This window comes from Asterias amurensis, chromosome 7, assembly GCF_032118995.1.
Source record: "Asterias amurensis chromosome 7, ASM3211899v1".
NCBI lineage: Eukaryota > Metazoa > Echinodermata > Asteroidea > Forcipulatida > Asteriidae > Asterias > Asterias amurensis.
In genome coordinates, this window is record NC_092654.1 from 22,656,936 (window position 1) to 22,668,401 (window position 11,466).

The 11,466-nt window shown below is 41.6% G+C and overlaps 1 protein-coding gene across 2 annotated transcripts; it reads right to left on the reverse strand.

Moving 5' to 3' along the window:
* Positions 1-87: 87 nt before the first annotated feature.
* On the reverse strand, positions 88-7,362 carry LOC139939345 (uncharacterized). 2 transcript variants are annotated; one of them, XM_071935146.1, is made up of 3 exons: positions 6,800-7,362; positions 4,107-5,401; positions 88-2,849 (listed from the first exon to the last, which is right to left on the reverse strand). In XM_071935146.1, exons 2-3 carry the CDS (start codon positions 5,373-5,375, stop codon positions 2,058-2,060), a joined length of 2,061 nt encoding a protein of 686 aa, XP_071791247.1. In that variant the 5' UTR covers positions 5,376-5,401; positions 6,800-7,362; the 3' UTR covers positions 88-2,057. The 2 variants fall into 2 exon arrangements, with proteins under 2 accessions (XP_071791247.1, XP_071791248.1); XM_071935147.1 differs by lacking the exon at positions 6,800-7,362 and adding an exon at positions 6,227-6,295.
* Between the last annotated feature and the right edge of the window lie 4,104 nt (positions 7,363-11,466).

Here is an 11,466-nt window from a genome sequence, read left to right on the forward strand (position 1 = left end):
TACCTTCCAGAACTGAGAAGAACTGAGAAGTCTCCCGAACACCCGATAATCTACTCCGCGGTAGTAGAATAAAGAAAGACAGTTCTCCAAGTACAAACTCTACATGGCAAGTAATACACACATGGCGTTACCACAAATCAAATATTTATTGATACCTCACCATGCAATGCCTCGAATCATATATAAGATTACATCAATTCAGGTTGAAATTTATTTTCATTTGAATAATCGCTACCATCTATAGCTGTTTATGAATAGCAATCTCATCTGAAAACCTTAACACCAAGTCTTTGTCTTAAAGACACTGGACACTGTTGGTAATTGTCAAAGACCAGTCTTTTAACTTGGTGTATCTCAACATATGCATAAAATAACAAACCTGTGAAAATTTGAGCTTAATTGGTCGTCGAAGTTGCAAGATAATAATGAAAGAAAAAACACCCTTGTCACACGAAGTTGTGTGCGTTTAGATGGTTGATTTCAAGACCTCAAATTCTAAATCTGAGGTCTCGAAATCAAATTTGTGGAAAATTACTTCTTTCTTGAAAACTATGTCACTTCAGAGGGATCCATTGCTCACAATGATTTATATTTTCAACAGCTCCCCATTACTCGTTACCAAGTAAGGTTTTATGCTAATAATTATTTTGAGTAATTACCAATAGTGTCCACTGCCTTTAAAACATGAAGCAAAAACCACTTTATGGACATTGTCATGACTTCTGTATGAACAGTATTTTAAATTTGCATCAGGGATAAAGAATATTAATGTTGGTTTTACCGTTACACCCTTTTACCCTATACATGTATTGTGGTACCTGCTGCTAAAATAAAGAATTCAAACTGCCTCTACGTGTAGCTACCGGGCAATCTTGGTAGTCTAGTTGGTAAGACACTGCTCTAGAATTGCAAGGGTCGTGGGTTCAAATCCCACCCGAGTTATATGCCAGTGCATTGTTTCACAGAACTCAAGAAAGTACAGATTATACAGTGCCAACACACATCGGTATTAGGGGAAAACCAAAATTAATGTATTCTTTATAAACACACCTAGCACCCTCAGGTAAAACAAAACCTAGCAACTCCCTCTTTAAAGGTAACATGTTGCCTTGGATCGGTCGAGTTGGTCTTTGAAATGCATATGGTTAGAAAGATGATTTAAAAGTAGAATACAATGATCCACACAAATTTGCCTCGAAATTGCATGGTTTTCCTTTTACTTGGCGAACTAACACGGTCGGCCATTTATGGGAGTCAAAAATTTGACTCCCATAAATGGCCGACCGTGTTAGTGGCCGAGGCCGGTAAAAGGAAAACCATGCAGTTTCGAGTGATACTTGTGTGGATCCTTGTATTCTACTTTTAAAATATCTTTCTAATCATTATATGCATTTTATAACAGTTACAAACACTTTTCAAAGACCAACTCGACCGATCCAAGGCAACGTGTTCCTTTAAGAGCAATATCATCGCTCTGCTTTACCACAAAATTCTGCGCTTACGAACATCATTCTTCGCTTACACGGCAAGCGCGTATTTTCTGCGCTAGCTGTGTACGTGAAGAATGTCTACCTAGTATGGTGGACATTGTACACACACAAGCAAACATTCCCTGATAATCTGTAAAAAATACGCTTGAGAAAACTACGGAATTCACTGCTTCCAAAAGCACCAAGCAGAGCTATGAAATGGGGCCCATGATGCCCAACTTCATAAAGCATGTGGGCATAAAAACTTGCTCAAAGCAGATAAATTTTGTTCAAAAGAAGCTGGTTACCAGCCAAAATTCCATAAAGTTGGCAATGTTGCAAACTGGTGCCCCACGTTTTTTTGCTTAATAGGAAAATAATCTGCTAGGCAGTATTTTCTGCTTAACAGCTTTATGAAATTGGGCTCAGATAAGTCAATGGTCCTTACAAATGAGCTCATTTGTTCAGCAGAAAGCAGTTGGAGAACGACAAAATCCCCCTTTGCATTTTGGTTGAGAGCCTGCATTTGCTTAGCAGGATTTCCCTGTGCATGAACCATCTCCACAAAATTTGGCCCAAATTATGATTTTAAAAAGTCATTCCTTGAAAAACAAAATCACTATCCGACAAATCGTCCTGTTGGGTGTCAGATACTTGCGTTGCAAGACGTTTGAGTTCTGATGAGTAGTTTTGAGTATTCAGCTCCGAGGCATTAGTACTCATTTTTGATGCTGCATTCTCAATAGCCATTGTATTTGTGGTGGCTGCAGCAGGCACAGGGACAGTTTCATCGGTTCCAGTGCCACGTCCTTCGTTGGAAAACTCACCACTTGAGCAGTCCAGGATGTTGTTTGTAGTACCTGATCCTTGGTCGAAAGTGACAGTTTTTTGAATTATTTTAAGGATAGGTTTCTTAGCTGGTGTTTCCTTGCTCTTGGGTGTGGTTCTCCTTTTGGCTTCTTGGGCAATTACTGCTCCCATACTCATTCGTGATGCTGCATGCTCAATAGCATTTGTATTTGTGGTGGCTACAGAAGGCACAGGGACAGCTTCATCGGTTCCAGTGCCAGGTCCTCTGTTGGAAAACTCACCACTAGAGTAGTCAGGGATGTTGTTTGTAGTACCTGATCCTTGGTCAGAAGTGACAGTTTTTCGAATTATTTTAAGGATAGGTTTCTTAGCTGGTGTTTTCTTGCTCTCGAATGTGGTTCCCTTTTTGGCTTCTTGGGCGAGTACTGTTGCGCTATCTTCTTGAGTACCATCAGCAGTGATCTTGCAACTTTGGGAGGTAGTTTGGTTGGCACATAGTCCATGCTCCAAAGTGATCATACTTGTGTAGGAGAGACACAGACCCAGTGGGTTCATCTTCTGCCATACAGCCTGGAAATATTCAAATATAATGAACAAGGAATTTGTTATGACAATTGTAGGTTTTATAGTAAATCACACTTCACTGCATCAACCCTTCCTCCTTTCCATAACATCTTACAAGTAAATGTTGTGGCTAAGTTGTTTTAAGCGCACCGGGGTGAGCTCTGGGCCCAATTTCATAAAGCCTGTAAGCACAAAAACTTGCTCAGCAGAAAAGGTTACCAGCCCAAATGACATTAAGTTTGCATTGTTGTGGCTGATCTGATACCAAACTCAATTTTTTTTCAACAAAGAAAATTTCTCAAGCAGTAGCTTTATGAAATTGGGCCCTGGTGTTTCTAATCAGCAGAATGTGGGTTCACGTCCTGGTCGTGGCACTTGTGTCCGTGAGCAAGATGCTTTTCCGTTGGTCCCATTTACTAAGATTGGTAGCACATGAAAAAGAACCCAGCCGTAGATTTCACAAAACTCTTCCTAACTACTAAGAATTAATCTTATGACTTAGGACGAGTCCCAACCCCACTCTGTAGCATGCAGACCGTAAGATTAATCCTAAGTTAGGAAAAGTTACTCGTCCTAACTCGAGATAAGACGAGTCCTAACTCTTTGTGAAATCGACGGCAGAACACTTATCGCAGACGAGTAGGGGGTTAACCCCAGCGTTTCTGGCTCACACAGCAAGATTCTTGCCAACAGGTTTTCTCAGGCTTGCGAGCTATGCGTGATTAAGTTCACCAACATGTATGAGGCATCCTCAGTTTCATACCAGAAATACTACAATAATAATAATTTATGGCAAACAACCTTCTTAAAACTCATCTGTCATATTATCATAGTAAGAATTACGAAAAAAAAAAAAAAAACGAAAGTACAATACACTAAGGAAAATTACTTAAAGAGGGGCCCCAAAGTCAAGTTTGAAATTTTGAGATGCAATTATGTTCCAATGGATAGAGTACTCATAAAAGTGGAGGGGGAAAATACTAGACTCGAACCTCAAGTTGAATTGGTGTGAAATATCATTTTATGAGATACTCGTTCTGAGCGAAATTTGTAACATGGTGTTTCCAAACATCTAACACAAATGGGTCTTTAAATTCCACCAGACAAAAGGTCAAATTCAACAGTGGTATTTTACACAGTGAGTAGAGACTTACAAATTTTTCCCCATCGATTTCTTGATCTATTGGAATATGAAATATAACATCACAAAATTAGAATTGACCTTTGAGCCCTTCTTTTAAACCATTCAAGGACAACATTCACCTTTCCGTTGCAACCATTTCTACGAAGCACCAGACTAATAATGCGCTGCACTTTGGTCAACTCTCTGAATCGACCTTGGACAAGAACGGCAAAGACAACTCCGATCTTTGGTATGGTCTCCTTAGCCATTCTGACCGAGTTCAGCTGGGTTTTATCCGGCTTGAAGAGCATAGCCATACAGAGCTTCAGCAACTCTGGCGAAACCACATCCATTTCTCGGATAACACTGTTCCAGTCAAAGTTCATATTATCTTCAAAACCTTTCGGTTTCAGGCAACTTAAGTTCCCACGTTTCCGATTTGAGATGCGAGTTAGAGCGTTACTTACGTCCGACATCAAGCAAGCCATGATTTGTGCTCTGAGTTTTGGCATTTTTAAGACGGCTTCCGCAATCTTGCTCAATTTACCTTCAGATGCTTTGATTAAAAGGATATTTTGATTGTCTGGACTTATCATTTCTTGGGACTTTTGGCGGAGAAGATCAGCCGATAGTAAATCTATCCACTCATCAGCATGCTTTTTCAGAATTTCTTCTGCAGTTAACGCTTTGCCGTATGTATGATCACCAAAGGGTTTTGAGTCCCAATCGTCATGATGCTTGTGTAGCTTCGGCTTTTTGGGAGGAGGTGGGCTGCCTGCATCGGGATCTAAAGCACCCTCAATTAAACTTGTGATAACAGACTCGTAGAGTTGAGTGGAAACACTTTGGTTAACTTGGAGCTCCTGTGAGTTAGTCCGAGACCCAAGATCCAAAATAGAAGTAGGCGTCCCATCAACAAGAGAATCGTTGCCAGGTATGCGCATATCACTCTGGGGTGGCTTAGGAGCGATAGGTCTCAGCACAGACAATGGCATGTCAATTGACTTCAGAGTTAAATGTTTCAAACCAATGTTTGCTTGGGGTAGATGTATCACCGGTGACCGAGACTGCATTTGTTGCAGTGACTGTAAACAATAAGCCAAGTCTAAGGTGTCTGTCCCGTCATTCACAGGAAGTTGACAGCCTCGAGACAAGACGTCCCCATTGTTATCAATGCCTTTCTTATGACACAAATCGTGAAATCTCGTTGCATGCTTATGTATGATAAGCACTCTTCGTACACACTTCAAACACATTACACCGAAAACAGTTATTTCACCATATTTCTGGACGAGGCCGGCGAGATTCTTGGCCCTGCCTATGTCACCATTTATGTGCATTACTCGAACGTTTTTCGCTCCACAGACAGCACACACTTTAATACCTTTTGGCGGTTTGGGTTTCTCCATCTTAAAAATTCTACTGGAAAGAGAACCTGTAAAAGAAAATGTAAAACTTGTTTAAAAATCACTTAAAACAACCCAAAAACCAAAATACATCTACTTAGACCCAGTTACTGGGGTGCCTCACTCTTTTTTTCTTCAAAATTTGTCATTATTGGTAGTATGACCGATGACAATTTTTTCTCAGAAATTAGTACAGCGCCACAGTAACTGGTTCCACCTACAACCATGTCAAGGTATGTATTATGAGCAAGTTTGGGTGGGTGGTGGTAGCCCCCGCCAACCTTGTTGAGTTATTGGGTGCTTTCGATTAGCTTGTTGCCTTGTTTTGTACTTTCTGTACTTGTACTGTTGAGGTTGAATAAATAATAATAATAATAATAATAATAATAACTCCCTGTGTCAACCCCGTGGTGCTCAGTCGGGTGAGCCCCTGGCAAGAGCTAACGATCAATATGGAGCAAAAACTGAACTGTCCATCTTTCAAAGGTGGGAAGGGTCAGCGTACTCCTAGTCCTAGAACTATCGTTCCACGTGCAGACAATAGCAGGAGAGGTAACCCTGGTTACTGGTACTGTAGTGGTACACAGTAGAGGGCATCATCATAGTGTTTGGTGCACTGTTGCACTGAGAAGTCCAACATGGGCTGCGGGAAGGGGGGTGTTCAGACATGAAATGCTACAGCCTTTACTTCCAGGTCTCCCCCCCCCCCTCCCCTCCTAGAACTATTTTGGTTTCGTCCGCTATCGTCTCCCGTAACCTCATAGGGTTACATCTCTCACACCACAATAACAATTTTTTTTTTAAATCTCGCCACTCCGCACTCTAAAAAATTGTTAAAAATGATAAATTCTTACCGTAATTCAGTCCCCAACCACTCCGTTTTACCAATGCACTAAAAATGCCGATTGTCCCTGACCGTGAGCATATTCAGGACAAACGTGGAGAATTATCTGCACACGTTAATCCTGGAAAGAAAAAATACCCAATCCGCGCTTTGTGTACAAAACATATGGACACGCATCTGGGAACTACGAAGAGTGGTTCCCAGACGCGTGTCCATATGTATTGTCGTGAGAGATGTAACCTATGAGAGCGGACGAAACCGTAATAGTTCTAGGTCTAGGAGTACCCCCACCCCGCCCCGCCCCCCCAAAAAAACCCCACCAAAATCAGATTGAATTCAAAACTATGTTGAAATTGTTAATGATAAAATGTTAGACCTCTGCCCTGGATGACAAGACAAGAGCAAGAGGAAAGACTAAAAAAAAGATCGAACATGACGAAACCTGCATAATCATCAATTCCATTCAATTGTTTCACTTTTGTTTAGTTGCAGCGAAAACGTAACCCCCCTCCCGACGGCTCCGGCTTCGCCGTCGGTAGGAAGGTTACGTTGTCGCAACAAATTCAATTGTTGGTAAACTTACCCGTGAACGACAATAATGACGTTTTAGTGCAAAATCGGGATCCCAGAATCGGGTTTTTGTTGTCCTAGGTGACACGATGGGCTTAATATCAAAACAAAAGACACAAACGAAATACAATTTTGTGAACGAGTGTCTGACATTAGCTCTATGCTAATACACTACTAAAACTAGATAGGCTACGCGACACACATTGCATGCACTGTGTTGATGTGTGCACACACCGCACACACACAGTACATACGGAAGTGTTTAACGCGCGTTCTGGCTTTTTGCTCAATCTCGAGATTCTGGCGCAGATTGGTAGCTCTCGCACGGCGTCCCGGCCGTATGAGCGACTCTTTGCTCACAGTATACAGTCATGGGTTTGTGCAGTGTAATATAGGGTGCGTTCGTTTAGTTTCCCTGGGTCGACCCCGGTCTGCCCCATAGGCCCAGTACGTTCGAATAGCTTTGACGTCATTCCAGGGGCTCATCCGGTTCAGCCCCCGGGCCAGTGCCCTGCTTGTGGAGTGGGTCACTTTAGGGATGACCTGGGTGGATTTCACAAAGGTAGTCCTAACCATTAGGACTGGTCCTAGGCAATGCTAAGAGATAGGACCAGTCCTAAGTTAGGATGAGTTACTGGTCCTAAATTAGGACCAGTCCTATCTAGGACTAGTCCTAAGTTAGGACTACCTTTGTGAAATCCACCCCTGAGGTGCATGCCCACTGCATGCACGAGAGGGCGAGTGTGATCGTTCGATTAGCTCTTGTCAGGGGCTCACCCGAGTGAGCACTGCGGGGTCGACCCAGGGAAGCTAAACGAACGCGCCCATAGAGATTGTGCAAAGTCTGTCAAGTGCAGTACAACCTCGTTCCCAAGGGTGACCGATCTCGCCGCGCCATTTTTTCCCAGCATGCCTTGCTCGATCGTAACCCTATTATCTAATTTTTAGCGCTTATTTCACTGCTACTAATAATTGGCGGACTTTTTCGAGCAATGGCTCAAATGAAAGCTTGTAACTATCTCGACCCCCATCAAAATACCTATTGAATTTTAAATCAAATTGTTTGGGTCAAATCGGCCAAAAATCTGACATAGCATCTATAAGACTACGCGCGCTCGCACTTGACATCTAATGCAAACCAATTTCCTGAGCCAATCAGCGTTGTTTATCAGCACATCCCTCCCTAGCCTTTAGTCAAGGCGCACGCGGTACCCCCAGAAGGTCAAGCACGACCGCAAGTATCACGCACGAAAAAAGACCAGCGCGAGCGGCGGAGCCGCGAAGCGCCTTTAGCAGACTGTGAGAGCACGAACAAAAGTGGGAAGTCCTTAACGTTGGGAGCTGCATTATTTCATGAAAATTACGGATTTGTGAAGAATATATGACGATCAAAACCCACCGCAGAAAAACATATGCTGCCATGGAATGTGAATCTGTTGAAATTGGTGCTTTCTTGCAGGTAAGATTTGAGTTATGAAGCTGTGAAAATTTTCCGCCCCAGAAATGTACCCTGATGTCCAGAGAACGTCACTGTAGTACAACACGAAAGTGTAAGGCCGCCAGGGCTAGGTTGAGCCCCTGACAAGAGGTAATCAAACGATCACACTCGCCCTCTCGTGGTGACGGCATGCACCTCAGGTCACCCCAAGTGACCCACTCCACAAGCAGGGCACTGGGGGCTTACCCGGGTGAGCCCCGTCGAAGCTATTCGAACGTATCGGGGCAGACCAGGGTCGACCCTGGCCTGGGAAGCTAAACGAACGCACCCAGTATGGTGCAATAAAAAGTCACGTGCTGAGGGCAATACACAGAAGGTGCATATTTTTTTATATGAATAACTAATTAGATAAATGACTTTATTTCAACTGCAGAGGGGGCTATGTGGCGCGCCACAAATAAATTAAACTCCCCGAAGCTAGCATGCAGCAGTAGAACAGCCAATAACGTAAACAAAATCCGCAAAAATACTTAAAAAGCCTTGAAAACTCTCAGATATGTTTTTGGATCACCAACCTTCAGATTTCTTTTGATATTTTGGCAGGTCAGTTTTTTGAAATTTATGTTTTGCTAATTTACCCCAGAAAGTAACACCACCCGAAATTTATTTTTCCTTACGGACATTGTGCTGCCAAGTAGAACCAACACCAAAGCCGTTTATTTAAGTCTCCTCAAAAGTTACTTGTCATAAACTCAATGTACAACAATTTCTGTTTAAATTTTTTTGGGGGGAAGGGGGTGTAAGGGGAATCACGGGAAGTCACTCAACCAGAGCGGCGTGGCCCCATTCAGAACACACCACCCTTGTTGCCCAAATTTAAATTTTAGAGTACACTTCACTTTCAGTTATTATTGTGTCCGGTTGTAATTCGACGAGTTGATAAGCGATAAACGAAGAGTGCGCCCTCTTTTGTTTGCTACAATTGCTGAGGGAAGTCAACATGATAGGATAGGACACGTGGTGGAAAAAAATATCTAAACATTTTGGGGTTAACAAATAATGGAGGCCTATTTCCAAAGTTCCTTTGCTTGCTTGTTTGTTTATATTTCTTTTGTTCTGTTTAATTTGTTTAATAGTTTTTTTGTTAATAAAGTATAATTTATTTTTGTTTGGAGTTTTCATTTTGAATTTGTAACACGCATTTTTAACTTTATAACAGGCATTTTGAATTTGTAAAAAGTCAGTTTTGTAACTGATTTGGATCACCCCAACTGAATGAAATAAATAAATAGATGGGCCTTACTCATCATAAACATAATTGTTGCTTTGTTTTAACATTCTTTAAAAAAAACATTAAAAAACATTTTTCACTTTTAGTTACATGTTTTCAGCATATAAATCGTAACGCCCAATGAATAAATAAAGTACCGGTGAGCTATTTCATTTTATTTTTTCATTATTATTATTACTATTATTTTTTTCGCTTTGATATCGCCTATTTCTTGTTAAAGTCATGTTCGGAGTGTACGGTATCCTTTGTTATTGGACCATGTTAATTGGGGTGACTTTCGGTGCGGATGACTGCCGTGTTTAGAGAACTAGAAGCTTTGAAATGGTGTTGGGTTTTGCTACTGAGTCGGCTATAAGGCCCTGCTAGCTTGAATGATTACTTTTTTCTCCAGCCGATTGCGATTCCGCGATAAACCCCCTTCAATACAATCCCAACAAAAAATCTAAATATGATTGGCAAAGTAGCGTGAAGTGGTGGTGACTCGTCAGGCTAAAACGTCATTAAGATCCTGTTGTTTCCTTCATAATCAAGGTCTTAGGGGATCAAAGGGGGCCGGTCGATGAGCCGATGGAGATCAAAGGCACCGCCACGCTTGGGCGGTCTTTTTGGCTGCTTTGCGGTGCTTTGGATCAGGCCGCGTCATGAGGCCCTGCGGGCTTGTCGGTTCGCTTTACCGGATACGTACGGTACACAACACGGGGTGGAGATGTTTGCGCAACTGGGTCTAGAGAACCGACCCGCGGCACACGAGGCCTTGCGATGTTTTTTCGGTTTTTCCTCGGAGTGGGGTTTTGGCTGTGGGTTTGTTTATGCGTGGTTTATTAGTGTGAACTTAATCATAGATTGTTATTTATTTCGGAGAATGCGAACAGTTATAATTGAATTCGAGGTTATAGCCCATTTTCAGACTCATTGTTTATTAGAGTAGAATGGAAATGCAATGGAGGAGAGTTGAATTTGTCAAAATGTTTTAGGCGTCAAGTTCGATACAATGATCATTCAATCGCAGAGGCAAGTAAGATCTTAGACAAGACGACAAGACTAGGACACTTACTTACCTCAATTACTCCTTGGGTTTACAAAATGGGAATAGTGTAAAAATCAAAATGATTTGAAAAGGAGGTATGCTAGAATTTGTAAGCATTTTTACTAGCATTTTATCCCAGTACATCATAACAATAAAAAATGTCGATGTAAAAAGATTACGTGACTTCTGGTGGTAGATGTTGACAGAGAGATGCCACAAGGTGCTAAAAAGGTCTATAAATACAATTGCATTTGTGTTATTTTAAATGATGTTACCAAGGATCTGCAAAAATATCCTTGATCTTGCAAATATTACGTTCACTATACAGACCAACTTGGTCTTATTTAAAGGGTCATTTATTTCGGGGTTCAACTATTTTCCAACACCACTCTGTTTATAATAACAACAGTGGAAATAGTACAGCACAGTTACTATAATTCGAATCGTATTAACACACCACACTCTTCAATTTACAATAAGTCAACAGATACAACGTCACTGGACGGGACAGCACCAACATTTATTATCCTATCCTTACAGAGAGTAGACCTACTTCTTCTTCTATGATATTAGTTTGAACATTCGGGTGGGACAACAAATACATCAGGGGGTAAAGAACTCATTACAATAATTATTAACATTAATTGGTCAAGTTAACAGGTTTAGTTTGTATCTAAGCAACGAATGTAACACGTACGTTTCGGCGGTCCTCGTTTATTCTGCGCAATCAAACACATCAATTGCCTGTCTCATTACCACACTGAGTTATCGCCCTTTCTGTGTGCGTTTGTAACTGAAAATGTAGACCTACCCACGTTTCGTGTACCAAACCCTTTTTTATCAAAGAGCACCGCCTAATGTGCGTTCTTGGCATGTTTTTAAAGACCAAGATCACCAAGTCTAAAGTCTCCTCTTATTGAAGGT

Coding starts and splice junctions, on each gene's coding strand:
- LOC139939345 (XM_071935146.1), bottom strand. CDS start 5,375: ATGGAGAAACCCAAACCGCCAAAAGGTATTAAAGTGTGTGCTGTCTGT. Junction 2,850..4,106: donor GAAATGGTTGCAACGGAAAG/GTGAATGTTGTC, acceptor GAATATTTCCAG/GCTGTATGGCAGAAGATGAA.